Genomic DNA, 20,240 nt, shown 5'->3' with positions numbered 1-20,240 from the left:
TCGCACCTTCAGTCTGCAGTTTCACCTTAATCAGCACTTTCTAGGGGCTAAGTTCACCTCGCATCAAATGTTTATTATTTTGTGAAACATACCCTTCCAGTCATTTCCTGGCATTGGGAAGGTTCTGGCCAGAGAGTTTTAAAAACTCTGCTATATTCCAACGAGGGAGGGAGGGAGGGAGGTAGCGGAGTTTTACATAGCACTCAGCAATATTCCAGATATATGGCGGCGGTCTGTAAATAATCGAGTCTGGACCAGACAATCCAGTGATCAACAACATGAGCATAGTCGCCATTTATAGCAAGCACCATAGTCTGTAAATAATCGAGTCTGGACCAGTTAATCTTGTGATCAATATGAGCATTATTGCAGTTCATGTCAGACATATTATGAAAAAAATCACAAGTTCTTCAACTGTAGAGTATACCCATGCTGTTGCTTGTCACTGATCATACATACCATCAGCTTCCCCATACCTGCCAAGATCAGTTTCAATTAGTTTCTCTTTGCTGACATCAGTGAAACAGCAACAACGTGCCAAGAACCAAAGACAATGTTTTTGAAATGAATTTATTCTTAACAAAATATATGTGTATACAATTGTTCCTGGAATAATTACACAAGTGAGCAGTCGGAAGGACATGTCTGTGTCGCCAGAGTGGACAGGGCGACAGTCTACACCTGTAAAACTCTGTACATTATCACACTGTGGACTTGAGTTAGCAGAATTATTCAAATCATTCTAGTTCCTCTTAATGCAGCTTCAGATATACTACTACCCCTAGTCTTCAGTCTCTGTACACTAGGCAATGAATATGGAATGCAAAAGTGTATAAAAATCATCCTGGACTCAATCGTCAACAATAATAAAACATGAGTTCTCTTATTTGCTCTGATGGTTTCAACAAAGCTTTCTACATATGTAATATGTAACGAATATATGTATAGATATATATAGATATATATAGGTGTTGGTGTAAAGTCAAATAAAGTTGGTCCATTATGAATCTGGCTGGAAGATGACCCAAGAGTGAACAGGCATTTTCACCAACCATATCCACAAATTCCAAACAAATTCAAAAAGAAAATTCGAGCAAAGATCTGTATCATGTTTCCATTATTAGAAAAGTTTCATGTCGCCAGCTGCTGCAGCTCCACACTGAAGCAGCTCCTCCAACTGGTTATGCATGTTCTGATTGGACAATTCAAGGATGAGAAGATGTTCACAGACGCTCAAACACTTTGTACTTCTCCCCGAAACCTACACCTTGAGTGCGTGGGTCAACCTTTCTTCTGGACTTCAGCCTCTCTTTCATCTCCTTGGCACTGAGTCCATAGATATCGCCAGTTCCGTTTGCTTGTTTAGGGGGTTCTGGTGTGGGCTCAGGTGTTGGCTCTGGCTGGCTGACAGGAGCTGGAGCTGGGGTTGGATCCGCTTCCGGTTCCGCTTCCGGTTCTGGTTCTGGTTCCGGCTCAGGCGCACTGTATGTTGTTACAGTTTCAACCTCAAGAAAGGACAAAGTCTCAATGTACTGAAGATAAAAGTCCTATTCAAAGGGAAAGGCTTGTAACATAGTGAGGTGTAAATCATATAATGTACTGAGGAATAAATCTGATAATGTCCTATGGAGTAAGGCTTATAACATAGTGAGGTGTAAATCAGATAATGTACTGAGGAATAAATCTTATAATCTACTAAGGAGTAACGTTTATAATGTACTATGAAAAATGTTTCAAAAAGTACTCAAGAATAATCATGTAAAACACTTTCTCTTGCCACACTTGTCAATACCAATATAACAGTTGTTTGAAAACAATAAAGTCAAACCAGTGAGTGATTGTATGAGCATCATCTCATGTTGCCATGGTATTAACTGTCAAATACAAACAAGCAGTCCGTTTCCCTACATAGAGAGATTATGATGAATAAGAGACACCTTGACCATAAACCATTCACTGAAGAAGCAAAAACAATCTCATTTAGCTAAACAAGATTAAACTCCAAATCCCTATTCCATCAAAACACACAGCTCTCAAGAACCACACAAAGACCTCTTTGAACTAAACAAGATTTGACTCCTAATCTCTATTCCATCAAAATTCATACTCCTCAGAAGAAAAACAACAGCTAGAATGCTACAACCAATCAATCAAGAACAGCAAGACTTGGATAATCAAATGGATGACAATGTCGTTAATTGATGTCATCAAGAATGACAACACTGCTGACTGATGTGTATCAATGCTTGTACTTCCTGTTACTTTGACAGGCTGTAAGTAATCAGCCTCCATCATGAAAAGCAATGATGAGCCTAGCCTGCCAGACACCAACCAGTAGGCGTAAATATCTTTAGTTATTCCAGTATTTGCTGTCCAAGTGTTAGGACAGAGCCCTTCATATACAAACAGCCTCGAAGAGCAACTTATCATCAGTCAAAACTATCCATCAAAACCATCAGAAAATAAAATTTATTTATCAACCATGCAGCTACGAGACAGTCAAAGGCTAAGTAATAAATCTAGGAATGATCATAAGTAAGTGGCCATAATTCAGAGACCAACATAAGAACATGAAAACATCACCTGATGTATGGGCCTGATATGTATGAAGAGGTAAAGTCCATCATGAGCCTGGTGTTCCCTTGTGGTGGAATGATTGACTGATGTGTTAATGCAACCCATGGAAATCCAATACTAATACAATAATCAGTTTAACCAATCTAACATTAATCCCACAATAAAGCAAATCCAGACACAGCTAAGGGAGACAAAGCACCCCCAAATTCGGACAACCCTTGTTACCCCTTGATAACTGAGACAAATGTTTGAATACTTACTGTTGATGTAACTGTCTGTCCATTCACAGCACTTGTAGCAGCTGGAAAACAAAACGCCTTTGGTCAACACAACATATTCTTTGGGAATATTTCTTGGAAGAACAATTTGAATCACAACAATAACTTCAGATTCGAAAAGAAACATGGAAACAAAGTAAAAGACCTCATAACAAATAACATACTTGTCTGAAACTCAAGGATGTTTTAATTAATCAAAATTCAAAACATGATCCTGAAACAGAAAGTAACTGTCAAACATCCAGATCAGACATTCATTAGTTAAAATATGGCACAAACACTCATCACATTGTACAAAATCATGTATCATATGGTACATAATAACATACCACATGTCCTTATCGCATAGGACACAATCAGCAAAAGCACAGTATTCATGCCCGGAGCAACCAAGTACAAGCAGTTCTATTATGGACATTTTTCTATAATTGGAGCAAGTGAAACCTGAATTTTTGGCCCAAACAGGCTTCCATATATTATTTCCAAAATTTGGAAGTGTCCATACACAGTCTATTACCATAAAGGAAAGTCATCTTTTGACAATGGCTTCCAGTACCTGTGTATTTATTCATTCTGCATGACAACAATCATATCAGAGATACAACATAGGGAACAATTTGTCACCTAACCTTTTTCACATTTCTACTGACTAAAATACTTATGACTATTGTTATCATTGGGTTTTTCAACAATAATAAATACAATATTTTCACACCACCACCATAAGAAGCAGTTTTAGTGCTGGATGTTTCATGTTCATATTAAATACAGGTAGCTGTCATCAACATGCTATAAATATATTTACCGGTACATTATATAAACGCTTGAAAATGGAATTAAGAACCAATACCAAAACATCACCATTGTTAAAATAAAGTTGATCATCCATAAATTTGTCATCTTTACATTTGCAGCTTGCAGAATGCCACTAAAACAAATACATTACTGAAATCCATGTATACCTGAACAAATTAATGTACAACAGTTTGAAGATTTTAGGCCAAGCATGCAGCTATGGAAAGATAACACTTCAAGTTCATGTCAACATCACTATCCAGTTTGACAGCTACATACACTGGTACTTATGTACTTACTGTCCCCTGTTACAGTCATTGTGTTCAGACTCAAACCCCAAGTCAGGACAAGGCTGTCCACCAGAACTGAAATTCTCAACTGACCTGAACATCCCCTCCCCATTTTATTTAAATCACAAAAAGCAACAATGGCTAATCTGACCAATCCTTGAACTGGCAGGGGCAAAAAGAGTTTCCCATCCCGGACATGTTTACGATGTTTAATCAGTGAGGATGACGTTTGTGAAGATGCATCTGGAAGGGCCCAAATTTGTGTGTTGGCAAGGTGGCAAGTCGCGGGGCTTTTCTTCCAGATTTAGCCAAGCTGTGGACACAGAGCTACACTGTGACAATGTTCTTATTCTGCAAGTCTCACAATTCAATAAGATGCAGATCTGTCAATGTTGGTGATCAACACGGAAAGTGACGATGCAACATACGCCAATGCACAGAGCATGGGAGACAGCTGTGTAAAGGGATTGGGACGAAGAAAGATACACAAGTCTTATCTGGAAAAAATGACGCATTATCACACTTTAATTGTGCTGCAGTGATGACTCACATTACACCTCGATCCTATGTTCACTTCAACACCAGCAAATATGGATGGAAGAAATTAGTTTGTTGTATGTTGAAATATTCAGTATGGAGCTCTGGCTGCACTATCATAAGATGACAGAAAATAATTGTATCAGCGACTTGCAGAGTGTCGCAACCTTTTTCATATTCACAAAATGAGATTGTTTTTGGGGGTTTTTTTCAAAATTTTAGCAACATTTCAGAAATATCATGGCAGGGGACACTCAAAATGGACTTCACACACTGTACCCATGGATGTGGGGGGAGAATCGAACCCAAGTTTTCAGCATGACGAGAGAAATGCTTTAACCACTAGGCTAACCAACTGCCCTTCAAAATGCTTAGAGAATGACAGTATTACCTGTATAATTGTCATTCTAATTAAACAATTACACACAGATTTAAGTTCACATAAGCTTGTATTTTTTGTGTTTATTTTTGTTTATCAGATGTGCGTAGAATCTGTTTCAAAGACGCATTACCAGCATACAGGATCAGCCAATGGGGATAGGATCAACTAACAGGAAGTAGATAACTGTATATACTATCTGCCACACAACTGACAAATGTAGTGGAAATCCACAAGTTACTATTGCTAGCCAACCAACACGTTCTGTGTCTTGCTCTCCATATAAATAGCACAGTAGCTTAGAGGTCTGAGTGATAGTGCGTCAGAAGTCTATACAGATATAACAAACGGGGGAAATAACATGTCTGCTAGACTGTCATCGCACTGATGTTCAGCTACAACATCAGGTACAACAGGAATACGACAACAGCTGTGAAAGGGAAGGCCTGTCGCAATCACCCAGTCAGCACTATATATAGATTCAATGAACACTGAACATTGGGTTTTTATGTCCTCGTTATGGTGGGACATATTTTTCAACGAACAAAATGTGTTCTGAAAATTAGCAGACTGGAACATAAAACAATCAGGAAACAGTACAGATCAATTCTCTCTGTTACAAGAAATCATACCGTGGATCTCCTTGAGCACCCCAAACTACAACATTAACCAAAGACGGAAGAAGCATTTGCCTTACATCAAAACATTTACACTCAGACAAGCTGCTGCACTTGAGCTTGGCTATTTCTGCCTTCAATTACATAAGAGTATAACAATCCATTAAGGTGGCCATTTCTTCAGTTTCATAAACACTTTCACTAATAATGGTCCACTTGCTTTAACATGGGTGCATCCAAGACATCTCAACCAGTAGTGAGTTAACATGGTTTTATACTGCTTTTAGTATCATTCAAGCAGTATGACAGCGAGGGACACCAGAAATGGGTTTAATACATTGTACCCAAATGAGGAATCAAACCCAGATGCTTTCACAATTAGACTACCCCATCGCCCCAATTATTTAAATCATGTGAGTACTGTTTCACACAGCAGGACAAATCAAGTATTTCACCTTTTTGAGCATACTTCCTTGAGTATGTGCTTCCTAGTAAGTTTGCCAAATGCAGTTAAGAAACAATTTCAGCAAAATGAGAGGAAATTACCCATCACATGAATGTAAGTGAATGAGTTTTTATCAACACTGCAGAGCAGTGGACACCAGAAATGGGCTTCAAACATTATAACCATGTGGGGAATTGAACCCGGTCTTATGCATGATGAGCAAACACTTGAATCACTTGGCTAATCAACTGACCCGAATTACATACGTAACACAGTAACACAACCACAGGAAAAAACATAATGCCTGTATTGAATGGAACTGAGACAAATTACACAAAATGCAAATTAAATTCAAAACTGTAGGTCCAAACAGTTGCTTTTCTCATTTTTCACAATTCTTTTCTTCCCAGTTGATAAATACACTAATCTAATTTCTTCAAAAGAAACAAACATGTGAATCATAACATTCTGCTGCATGTGATCCAAGTCATGCCCCTGACATAACCCCGTGTCCCAGCACCAAGATGTACATATCAACGTTTATAGTCACCAAGTCATATTGCCTAGCAGGCTTATGATCTCAGGTTACAGGGATATATACCCTGGTCCCCTGGGGAGTAATTAAGATATATACAACTCCTGTACTGTCTCCATATCCCAGCCAATCAAGAAAAAACTTTTTTTCTAGTTTCCTGAATAACAGACAAGATTAAACAAGTCCACTACACCTAGCTGCAGATGAACGTGAAGTTTGAGACACTAAATTTGACTGGACACAGTATGTACGAATGGCGGGACTTCAACCTATCTGCTACTACAGTAAACAACACAACAGTACTCCACCTTCCCCCATGAGAAGTATCAAACGATTCAAAGCAATGATACACTAAATAAGTAAGTAATGAGTTTTACGCTGCTTGTAGCAATATTCAAGTAACATCTAGGCAGAGAAACCAGAAATATGTGTCGGTGCATGTGGGGACTTGAACCTAGTCCTTCAGCATGATGAGTGAACACTGTGACTACAAGGCCACCTCACTGCCCCTACATAGTGAGGAGACTAACAGGACAAAATATTCTTATTGATCCTCTGGTCCAGATAGATTACTACCTTCTCAACAATGATGAAACAAACCAAGAAATGCTGAGAAATGATCCATGAAGATGCAGATTAGAAATGGTCATCAGCTGCTCTGATGAACAGACAGCTCAGGCCTACTGACTTAGATGTTGTACATCTCGTAGATCACTGACTGCCTGACTTGACTGTTTAATGACCATTGTCACGTAATCTACCAAATAATCCACTGATGCACAATGAGGATGAAAGATTTCCTCCTGAGCAAGACACAATTTCCGAATACTACAAGACTGAAAACAATGTGGGTTTTATCTGAGTGAGTGAGTTTAGTATTACACCGCACACAGCAATATTGCAGCTATATGGCGGCGGTCTGTAAATAATCGAGTCTGGACCAGACAATCCAGTGATCAACATCAATCTGCGCAATTGGGAACCGATGACGTGTCAATCAAGTCAGCGAGCCTGACCACCCGATCCCGTTAGTCGCTTCTTACAACAAGCATAGTCGCATTTTAACGGGTTTTGTCTAATCAAGCAGCTGTATGATACAAACATGCCCAAGGCACACTGATAGGACACAAGGCACACTGATAGGACACAAGGCACACTGATAGGACACAAGGCACACTGATAGGACACAACAAACAGTGTAGAACACCACATACAAACCTAACTAAATATCATCCTCAGTGTTAACAGGATTTATGCACCTGATGAATTGTAATATACACCCATCTGTACTAATTGTATTACCTGAAATGATCTTCTCTCACCTAATTCAAAATACTGCCAACCACGCAGAAGTATATGACTGCCTCATAGCACTTAATGAGAACTATGCAATAATTAATGCATCTATAAGGGGTATAACAGGTGTCGCTTAATGACAGATTTTCTGGTTGAATTCTCGATCTTATTGGAAGATTTCCTAAAGAGTTTTTTCTTTGCTTTAACAAGACTGTGATCTTATTTATTGACATATTAGAAGTAAACCATGTCATGCAAAGTCATCTATGGAGAAAATGGTAATTGACTGCTCACATAAATAAAATGAACATGCGTTTGTGACTGGACTGTCATGTTCAGCAGATAAAAGTGTCACACTATGCTAAACGGTCATATCACAGCAACTGGGACAGCATGGCAGATAAACATGGTATTCTACACCCTATATATCACTTGATGTTTATGACAGGGGCTAGATCATGCTGTAACTTGTTTATACACCATGCATGTCTCAAGTGACTTGGTCGTCCTGAACAATGCCCTTCCCAGGCACCCACTCATCCTATCACAGACACTGACAAGCTGCAAAAATCAAATTCCATTCATAATAAATTCTTTCACAGACAGCATATGGAGACATATATAATCAAAACACATCATTCTCAAAACTATTTTCATTTCACATAGGTAATATGAATCATAAGTTGTTTTATAAGGTACTATCTGAATGTTTTCAGATAATCAGTTTTCCTATTGTGAATTTATCAATATGAATCCTTGCTCATCTGACAGGTGCATCTTATCACCGATAGAAATGTCTTGACATCCTCACAATGAATTTAAAATGTGTTTTCGTATTATTTAATATTTAAATAAAATAATAACATGTATGTCAATAATTAATTATAATTACATTAGTTTCAATATAAACTATTAATCAGGAGGGGAGAAGTCAGTATGTAGAAGGATATGTTTCAACATCATAGAACATAATTTCAGACAGTTACAATCCAAATTATCCACAAGGACATAATCATGATATAACAAAAGTAGGCGTTGGCTCTACTTGATGGACAGGTGTCATGTGACCCATCTCACTATATTATCAATAAATCAGTCTACATCATGATGACAGCACTCTCAGGGACCAAGATAAATCATCATAAACATTTATGCACTGCTATTGAAACGCCTCAAGGAAGGCAACTTCAGATAATCTTGTTTGTTTAAAGGTATTACTAAATGTATGCATTAACTGTCTCCCACCTGTTCAAAACATGAACACAAAAGCTGTCTCCTTACATTATGGACAAATATAGAAATTTTCAAATCATGTGTGTCAGCTGCACTTTATTTTTTAACTCATTACTCCCTGAGGATGCAATCTATCCACCACAAATTCTTAATGACACTAGTTCTGAATAAGGAAATCCAATATTTTTTCCAAATAAATTTGATTACACATTAACTAAGCAAATTCATGCACGATTCACATAAAAATTACACATTTGAAAAAAAATATATCATTATTTTACTAGGTATGTACTATCATTTATCATTATTTTACTAGGTATGTACTATCATTTATCATTATTTTACTAGGTATGTACTATCATTTATCATTATTTTACTAGGTATGTACTATCATTTATCATTATTTTACTAGGTATGTACTATCATTTATTATTATTTTACTAGGTATGTACTATCATTTATCATTATTTTACTAGGTATGTACTATCATTTATCATTATTTTACTAGGTATGTACTATCATTTATAGTTATTCTGGAAAACTTAATGTGACCCATGTTGTTTATACTGTTTCCCTGAAACAGCTCATGAATGATATTCAACAGAAAAAGAAAAATACTAATGCATAAACACTCAACATTAGTCGTAATTAAAATGTCACTGGTAAACCTTTCTTCTGAATAATTCAAGTATCAACCATTGCTCCTATTCTCTACATAACCTAAACGTTTCAGGACAAACGCATGTATGTTTCTCCAGGCCTTCACAAATATTTTACACAGTGGGTATCCAGCATTCCAGGGTCCTAGCTGACAAATGGTTGCCATGCCAAGCAATAGTGGAAATATCTTGATCCTACCTGCCATACCTGCATAATTGAGGATTGCCTGACGGGTGGCAAACATTCAATGCTCTGAAGGTATATCAGTATACTATACTCAGTGATGGAATATGTCAGTGAAATTAATGTGTAGTACTTCTTTCTACAGTTTCACGATGTAATGTATTAAATTATTTCTTCACTGCAGGTACAGTCAGAGATAGACTTCAGGCCACACAAAAGTAACTCTTGGTTCTAATTCCTCATACCCCAACCCAAGCTCATTGAGTAATTTATGAGTAATTAGCACATTTGGTAACCTGTCTTTCATCTCTATTATTGACTGCTTTGTGACCAGTCTTCCTATTTTGTTGCTTGGTACCACATCCAGGTGCAAGTATAGACTATAGTTCATTATGTCCCTATAGCTTGTAAAGCAAGACTTGTAAAGACTTGTCCCTTTAACTTGTAATGTGTCTTCAACACAATTATTGGTTGGTTAATAACTTGTCTACATGATATAACAAATGTTATTCAATAGGACACAACAAAGGTTATAACATATGCACATATCAGCATGAAAAGTGTCAGGATATATAAAAGATACATGCAAGGAGTTATACACAGTTGAAGATGCAGTAGTCGGTTATGAGTCAGTCAGTGAGTGAAACATAGAAACAACAAGGTTTGAATGTCTCACAAGAAGAGACTATGCCTTGTCTACAGAGTTATATAAAGTATGTGGTTGAGTGAATGCAAATTTAAGCAGCTTGGAGAGACTTACTGATGTGAGAAACCTGACAAAGGCCTCAACTAACACAAGTTACCACAAGGTTACCCAAATTACCCTTACTTGAAGGGTTAGGAGGCTCACTGCAAGTTCCCAGTCAATGAAGTCATATTGGTAACCAAATTTCTATCATCAAGGATTGTAACTGTAGTAAATACGAGATTCAAACCCACCTTAAGTGGATAAAGGCAGTTAATGTGCTGTTCCTTTTATCTTTAATCAGGCAAACATATAGTACACCACAACATTCGATGTCAGCATTTTCAGTGACGTTTAAGTCAGTACCAAAAAGACAGGTGAAAGTGAAGCAGTAAATATGTTGAAAGATCCATATCTATTTCCGCATTAAAAATAGGCCTCACACCAATATCAAAGTTGGGAATCAAACCCAGCTCTTCCCTGTGAGAAGTGAATGCTTTTACCATAAGGCTACCTAAGAAATAGACAACTTCTGCAATACTGACAAGATGAGAGGATTTAGTCCAAAGCCTGTTCTGTTAATTGTTAGTCCAAGAGTCTTTCCGAAAGTTATCAGTTAGTGACAAGCTTTGTACAAGTATTTTACCATCTTCAGCTGTTTCCACGGCAACGTCAGCATTTTCTTCAACTTGTTCCACAACCTTTTCCTCAACTTGAGATGATACTGGAAGGTTTCAGCACAACTAATATCACATCCGAAACACAAAAACAAGTAACAATCCTTTTTTTTTCAAAATGCTGGTATCCCTATATGATGTGATGTAGATATACAATATACATCCAAGACATAAGAGCATGCAGCATAAAATATTAGTGTTAGTGACAAAAAAAATATATGTAAGAATAACATATTTTAGGGAAACATGTCCAGACCACAACATGAGCTGGATGTTTCATCTGGTGATCATCGATGCACAAGTATTGTTACTTGGCACTTTATTACATCCTCACATCAAGAGGATTTTTTCAAGTATCCATTCAGAAGATAACTGTCCTGACCTTAAGCTAGTAAATTCACATAATCATGATATCGAGTTAAGGAAATAATTGAAATACAGACAAAAATCCAATAAATGCAATATTAGTTGAGTGTAATCTTTGTAAAGCACAAAATACATATGACAATGAAAATGCAAGTAAATGTCTTAACTGTATATGACACAAGTGCGCATGCTTTAAGTGACCAACAAATATAGCAAGAGGCTTGTCAAGTCCTACCACCAAATATTAAGCAGGGTCAGCAGTTTTTCAGCTCCACGCCAGTTCTGCAGTGAGTTTATGCCAGTCAGCAATACTTAACCCATAACCCCATACTGCATCATAAAAGTGAGTGCACAGTGTCATGACAGTCAACGATTTTTCCACTTCCAAACAATGAGTGAATGTTGTTTCATGGCACTGTCAGCAATTTTCCCAGTACATTCTGTATGCACCTGGCTAACATGGGTTAGTAAGCATGTGTAATCGTTATGGAGACAAACAGTAATCGTCTGAGTCAGCAAGGTATCATGATACACTATCAGTGCCATGACACAAGAGGTCAAGGTCAATGCTTACAGGTGCCATGGCACAGTCATCCATGACTAATATCATTGTGGCACCACAGCATGCAATAAATCATGATCCATGCTTTGAGGTGTCATAATATCCAATCTGTCAGGATCCATGCTTTGAGATGCAAAGATGTGCAATCGCTGACCCAGATCGTGGCACAATGACATGACGCCAGTCGTTTTCTACACTATCCAGTCACAACATGCAACTAAACGTGACCCCTATCATCATGGAAAGATGACGTCTGAAAGCAAACATCCTGCCTTTCAAGGCACCATGAATGGAATCAGCATTGTCAAAGCTATAACTAATATTGTACGCCAGCTCATATATACCGGATATATACCATACGACCTGAACTGGACTTGATGTACGTCTTATGACTGACAGTGAAATGAGTTGAAACAGTTCCATCTCAATGTGTCAGTGTGATGAAGCAATACATGTCTTTGACTTGAACCGACCCGTGAAGTTCCCGGGTTAGAATAGGTCTTCAGGAACCCATGCTTGCCATAAAAGGCAACTATGCTTGTCATAAGAGGTGACTAACGGGATCGGGTGGTCAGGCTCGCTGACTTGGTTGACACATGTCATCAGTTCCCATCTGTGCAGATCGATGGTCATGTTGTTGATCACTGGACTGTCTGGTCAAGGCTCGATTACTTACAGACCGCTGCCATGTAGCTGCAATATTGCTTATTGTGGCGTAAAACTAAACTCACTCACACTTAGACTTGACCCACTCTGAGAAACCCATACACTTAAAGCTGATAGACCTAGAAACGTCATCAGCTGAGTTAATTTGAGCTTTACGTCAGATCTGCATTATTCCAGGAATAAAGTGACGAGATCAAGTTTGCAGGTCAAACACAATCTGAACACACCAGCATTCAAGCATCCAAAGAGATGCAGCTCTGTTCAAGGCACATGCTGAAGCAATATTTCATAAACAGTCACACCTGACAAGTAAGTGACATCAACAGTTGTTTTGGCTATAATGTGCAAAGCATGCAAAGCTTTGTACTCTTGGCAACAAGCCTTGTATGGACATCACAAGAAACAAGTCCACAGTTAGCACTCTTCTCCATTCACACCTCTAATCATTCAGGTGTAACATCGCATTAATGACAAGGCAGTTCAAAGTACAGTATCATGCATGTTCAAGCACTTTCCCATTAATATCTCCCAGTGTCAAACAACAGGAATCAAATCTGGGTCATTGGCAACATTTAGCCTAGCATGAGTTTATTCATTGAGGATGATCTTCTACACTGTTATATCAACTGATTTAAGGAAACCTCTTACATGGTTTGAATTGTAAGATTAAGCCTGAGTCACATACAATTACTGCCATTCACAGACATCAAGCACCTTCTGTATGGGACCAGTCTTCCAATGCAGATACATTCACAGACATCAAGCACCTGCTGTGTGGATCAGTGTCCCTTCACAGATGCATTCACTGATATCAAGCACCTCCTGTGAGGGACCATTATGCTAAACCATTGCTACCATGATCAGTGAGTCTAGTTTTACGCCGCTTCTTAGCAATATTCCAGCAATATCACGACAGGGGACACCAGAAAATGGGCTTCACACATTGTACCCATGTGGGGAATTGAACACAGCTCTTCGGCATGACGACTACAATGATCAGAGAAGACATGATAAAGCTTGCTATTGCACTGCTTCAGATCAATACCCCCAAGCCCTCAGCAGTAAAATGAACTCAGTACACATGCTTGTTGCATTCAAATATTCTACTGTCTCCATACTCCATACACATTGATCAAAGACACTGAATGACAAAGTGGACCCTATTAAAGACACTGTAGTCAATTAATTGATCACATCTCCCTTTGTCCAAATATGAACACTGAATCAAAAAATTGGCATGCAACGGTCGATTAACTGTTCATTTGTCATTAGACCACACAACCATATTGTACCACAGATTGACCCATACTGTATCCCATTCTCAAAGAGCATGCAACATTAAACCATTACCTGACCAACCTTATTAACAGGAACAAGAGTTCACATGTACATTCTACGGGGTAGGGGTATAGATTATCTGGTATCTATCAATATAGAAGACAATTAGTGAAACAGTACACAGACAAATTAAGATTTCTGCAAGGTTCGGTCATCTGTACAAGTCATGCATATTAAACTGCACAAGGGACGACACAAGTTAGATAGGTAGTATTGAACTGACGACCCTTACACCAGGTGTTCTCTGCTCAGCAGGTGAATGCTTCAAGCTGCAAAGCTTATGAACATAGAAACCAAAATAGACTTTACCATTTTCAGTTATTTCCGTAACATTGTTTTCTGTAAATTCCTCGGTCACTTCAGCATGAACGTCGTTTGCTGCCTCAACTTCAACCTCGGCAGCTTGTGCAACTTCAACTTCATTCTCTAATTCAGATTCAATGCCTTGCAGAGACTCCACGACCTCAGCTGGAGTGTCAGCAAATTCTTCGGAAGTTTTTTCAACTTGTTCGATTGCTGCTGCCGAGGTTTCAGTATCAGCAACGGCTTCAATGGTCTCAGCCACTTCAGCTGAAAGCTGTTGTTCAACTTCAATCTGGTCATTTTCAGCAATAACAGCTGTGACCGACTCCTCAGGTGGGGAAGGAATATCCTCTAAGAAAATAATCATTGTCATGTAATTTCAAATGGTCTTTAACTTTATGAAATTATGAACACAATAATTAGATTTATCACTTTGCTGTTACCTCAAATTAAACTGAATCTTCTTACATTTACTTTTTCATCCGTCTTTGCAGCATACATGGCTTAGAAACTACAGCTATGCAGAAGGCATTTACAACTTAATACAATCAATACAAATATCAAGAGTCTTTCGGTTTCAACAACTCATGTCCTCACAGGAAATTTACATGAAACATCAGAATATTACAAGTTTTCAGTTAAGAAAGGTTTTCAGAGATAGCATTTTTGAACCATCTACGTGTTTCAAAACTCTAGCAGCTAGGTGCAGTGCTCATCTACAACATGACCTAAAGTCACCTGATGGCAGATATCTATCATCCTATGACTCCTCTACAAAACAAATGTCTTATCTTACATCTGATTAAGTTATAGGAAAATTATTTATTGAGAAATTGAGCATTATATTGGGACCACTGTAACACTGATTTAATCACAAGGAAGTTCAGCCTATTCATGTCTGCTTGTTCACATTTCAACAATCACATATTTTCAAAACGAGAGTAAAACTTCTGTAATTTCCTTGTCCAATATGAACAAATGTGAAATAAAGTTTATTTTCAGTTGGCATATCTGTATTCAATGATTACATGACACACAATATACATGGGTTTCACTCGTAAATACTGGACCTCGGACGTTCACATTTTCTTGACAACATGAGCAGTAGGGGTATCTAAGAAATTGGGTGATACTAAGTTTTGTTATGAACAAGCGGAATCCACTTGAAGCAGATGTTAATAAATGATGATGAAGATGGTGGAGAAGATGAACAAAGTGGCCTAACAATACATTAATTCACTTAGTAAACTATGGCATGGTGTATAAATATTCATAACACTCCTGTATGCATTATCAATTATAATGCATCAAGATAACTACAATGTTCTACAATGTTGCACTGTGTCTTTCATTCTGAGGTAAATTCTTAGGTAAATCCTTCTTTGCCCTCCTGTAACCACAGACACATTGAGTATTTATGCATGAATAGAAGGACTAGCTTGATTCCGGTGTTGTTCATGCTAAACAAAGCAACACCAACATTCCATATAAACACAACATGTTTTGACAGAAATATCCTGATATATCATTTACATCAAATTTCTTAATTATTCTTTCTTGATTTCTTGCAACATCATGCATGTAACATTCTGTAATTTAATTACTAATATATGTTAGTTTCAAGGAAGACAATTCACTGAGAGTGATATTAGTGGCATTCCTTATCAAAGGAAGACACATGTGCTGTCAATGTGCCTTATCTGAGAAATAGCCTTCCACCTGATTAAAGCCTGACAGGCACTCAACACAAATCACATGTGAGCAAAAGATGTGAATGATGTTAGTTGTCAAACAAGTACAGTAAAGCATGGCAGGTATATAGAACTTGCTACCAGGAAAATAGCATGATTCAACTTATCATCATAAAATACTATCCTACCACTCATCATATTACTGAAAACGTGTGGCATTTAGTTTGGTAAGAATGAAATAATGGATTTCGCTGAGCAATGAGAAAATATGGCATGTGAAACACGTTAGAAAAATTATTATTACAATAACTCTTAAAATGTCAAGATAACAAAAAAAAATCCTATCATCATGTGGATGGAAACTAGTGCGAGATAGGGAGGACCAGTCAAGCACAATGGGGCTGAGGTGGATTCAGAGGTTTTACTAAACGCACATATCAGTCTCTGGGGAGGGGCAACAAACATGATAACCAAACTTTGCCATTTTGTCTATTCTGTGAGGGAGTCATCCAAACTTGCTGTCAATCATCATGGGAATGTCATGTCATAACTGACACTTGAGTGGAATGAATAATGTCTGAAACACCTACCCTAGAAGAAATGACTGGTCCCTCTACTGACCTGTGGTAACCAATGGTTACAGTAGTCAACGCAGACAAGAAATCCGTGCTAATTTCAGGTTATTGGCAAGTCAAAGAGACAGCACACACTGTTAGCAGACACAGAAAATGAATCGGAAAATGATGCCCATTCAATGATCAAATGATGTTTGTGTGACATTCAAATGATGTTTGTGTGACATTCAAATGATGCTTGTGTGACATTCAAAATGACATTCAAATGATCCTTGTGTGAAAATCAAAATGACATTCAAATGATCCTTGTGTGACATTCATTGATTCAAATGATCCTTGTGTGGTATTCAAATGATGCTTGTGTGGTATTCAAATTATGCTTGCTTGTGTGGTATTCTTTGTTCAATTTGATGACAATTCCATGATCAAATGATGCTAAATGATCAAATGATGCTTGTTAGTAGCAAACACTGAGAAGAAAGAGACAGTCAAATACAGCTACAGTCAGTGTAGGAAGAGAAGCATGTCAGCCTAATCAACTGCAGCACATATACCAACCAAAGCACATCTTTTTTTGTTAATCATAAAATCCAAAAAGGGATATTTCCAGCACTTCTCAAAACAATTAAGTCTAGGAAATGCTTTAACTCCTCCCTTCCGTGTCTCTACGGATGTGGCCAATTGTCTTTCAGATTCAAGAGAACAAACGAAGATCATTAGTATTAAGGACGTAAATAGCAGTGTTTGTGTCAAATTAAAGGCCAAGTCTGAAGGTTGTACTGTTCTCGGCAAGAAATAACAGACAGCGGTCTATTGAAGGAGGCTCACAGGAACTATAACTTGACCCAGAGCAAGTGCCATTTAATAGTTTCTCCAGTTGTGGTATGTTTGTGATGAGTCTCAAGAGAATACTGAAAACATGAGCAACTCCACATGTTATTCACTGTTTCCAGGTTGAATATATCAAACACGTTCTGTTATGGAAAATATTTCAAACACTTGAAAAACAAATATACTATCTTAAACCTAAGCCATGCTTGACAGACTGGTATGTGCTGTTTGCTTCATCTTCCTGCACCGTATGCCCTGCACCATCAACAACAGTGACATCCTCTACAACGATGTCATCAACCTCATTTACCAGATGGCGGGAGCTCGGCTTCCACCTCAGCTGCCTGAGTAGCCTCGACCCGTTCCTGTACTGCCTCTGAAAACATCAGCGAATAAACGATCATAACAGCAACGTCCAACTTCATCGGAGAAAGCAGCACCAAAATCCATGGCTGAAAATCATACAACAGTGTCACACTATCTTACTCAATCCTTGTTGTGTCAAGCCACTTGTATACTTTTCAGGGAGAAAACAACTTAAATATGGCTGGTACACGAGTGAGAAAACCACAGGCTTTCAACATTTCTGTGTGGTATGTTAGCCCACACAATAAGACATGGTGACATTACAGTCATTACTTATTTATCTCCTAATGAACCCCAAATATACAGATTACATAACAAAAAGGTATTCTATATAAATATCAGTGTACATACTATCACATATTATAAAAGTCTCAAACACTTTGGTTGATGGAAATACTTCCCAATAGGTTGTGTCAATGCTTGGTACATCAGTACACTCCTTGTTCCAGTGTTCTCAAGGAATAGGCTCATCACGCTGACGTGGAGACTGAACACAAGGAATCAACCCTCTGGAGCTGTCATGGTGAACCAACATTTTAACCAGAGGGCTACCTCCCCTGCCCTTTTAACCCAAAGGACAGCTGAACATTATTCTAATTTTACATCTAAGTCTACAGGTGCTTGTAACAGTAAAAAGTGCAAAATCTACAAACAAAGCAAACTACAACTTTCTAGAGTATGATGATCGTGAAAAACAATCTTTTAGCTGCTACTTTTCTGGCTGCATCAGAGCTTTGCACTAATTCAATTTCATGTTTCGATATTTACCAGCCTCAACCTATTTTCCTCGTAACTACTTAGAATGTTCCAAATGTTTATGAACATCAATAAAAAAAAAGGTGATAAATCCAGTTATCTTACAATTAGGATGGTTTAAAACTTAGCTTTCAAATATTTGGAAATGTAGAAGCATCATTATACAATTTCATGAACCAAACTAATAATTTTGAGACATGGCAAGTTTAAATATTTCACAGATCTGACTGATTTTGAAAGTAAACACATATCACGGGTGAAAAACAACACTATAACCTACAGGGACCCACAACACAAAGTTTTCAAATCTCATCATGGTTAGGTCACAGCAACAAGTGATAAAGACGACACTCTCCAAAGCAATAATGTTAGGACATAAGACTATCATCTCAAAGCCACTAAGAATATATATCTTTCTGTCTAGAAAGCTCATCTTAAACAAATATTATAAATTAATTCACTGAAAAAGCCATTAAAAATATTAATGTTTTCACTTCAATATACTGACCAAGGTAAGTTTTGGGGAACATGTATAATATTTGGGATGATCCCCAAATTTTTTGCTCAGTATATTAAAAGAATGCTGTAAGACGAAGGACAACAACGGCACTGCATCAGTACTTAGTTTCTGAAGAAACATGCAAGTCATGCCTGAAAAAGATGTGATCAACATGGCCAACACTAGTCCGCGGCACCTGGAAAGGAACTAGGGGTCATTACTGGACAGTTCAACACCTATCTAACACTAGACACAGGACACTTACTGAGCTACACCACAAGAACGAGAACAGCTCTATAAGTCTGGTGAGGAGGCAAAGCACACAAGGCAACTTGTGTCAGATCCACTCAGTGTTTCTCACAAATCTAAGGGAAAAAAGATATTGTGTGGTGGTGTTTTCATTTGTGCAGCCTGTTCAGTTTGTTTTTAAAACATTCGCCCTTCTGACCAGACCTAACTCAATTACTTCACTGCTCTCACGAATAAAGAAGTTGTTTGTTCTACTGCACTGTGAGAGGCATAAACGAAACAAGTCTTGATTTCTCAAGGTTGACGTCTGTCACTCATCTCACTGTTGTCCTTATCAAATTAAACAGTTGTTTGCGTTTATCAAAATGGTAAAGCACTGATTAAAGAGTCTTCCTTATGTGCCCTTTTTTATTTAAAATATGACAATTACCAGGTGTAATCACAGTTCAAAAGCTATCATCACTACAGTTAGTGCCCCAAACCAATTTGATCTACCGTCCAAAACCTGGCCCCTTGCATTTTTCAGGTCTTAGTGGTATTGTGTGTACTATTAATCAAGCTTATTAGATGAATACAAAAAGTTACTAGATTTGAATTCACATAAAATTCTGAAACTACAAAGGCAATTATTCTTTAACCCAGTAAATGTTCATATCACAACAATCTATTTGAGAACCAGGTCGAGAGTCTACATCATACTGATTAATTTCCAAATACATGTAGGTTTCATGTACCAGTTTCCTGAAGAAGCAAGGTACTGTTGGTATTATCACAATATATAAGCTCCTGTGGTCCGAAATTGTTTTCAACTATTGCCTAACAAGATTAATGGACCTCTGTGTGGAGCTGGG

General features: G+C 37.8%; 1 protein-coding gene across 3 annotated transcripts in view; it reads right to left on the bottom strand.

The window, feature by feature from the left end:
- Nucleotides 1–556: 556 nt before the first annotated feature.
- The window catches only part of LOC137261383 (Na(+)/H(+) exchange regulatory cofactor NHE-RF2-like), a 38,615-nt gene continuing 18,931 nt past the window's right edge, over nt 557–20,240 (bottom strand). For 2 of the 3 annotated variants that reach the window (XM_067799126.1, XM_067799127.1), the window contains 5 exons: nt 17,830–17,895; nt 14,429–14,773; nt 11,157–11,234; nt 2,838–2,878; nt 557–1,505 (listed from right to left, as the gene is read on the bottom strand). In XM_067799126.1, coding sequence (XP_067655227.1) covers nt 1,224–1,505; nt 2,838–2,878; nt 11,157–11,234; nt 14,429–14,773; nt 17,830–17,895 — 812 coding nt within the window. In that variant the 3' untranslated portion in view covers nt 557–1,223. The remainder of the gene's footprint in view (nt 1,506–2,837; nt 2,879–11,156; nt 11,235–14,428; nt 14,774–17,829; nt 17,896–20,240) is intronic. The other variant, XM_067799128.1, reaches the window with a different exon arrangement.

This window comes from Haliotis asinina, chromosome 14, assembly GCF_037392515.1.
Source record: "Haliotis asinina isolate JCU_RB_2024 chromosome 14, JCU_Hal_asi_v2, whole genome shotgun sequence".
Taxonomy (NCBI): domain Eukaryota; kingdom Metazoa; phylum Mollusca; class Gastropoda; order Lepetellida; family Haliotidae; genus Haliotis; species Haliotis asinina.
Note: the sequence above shows the minus strand (reverse complement) of the source record. Positions and strands in the feature narration are given on the sequence as shown.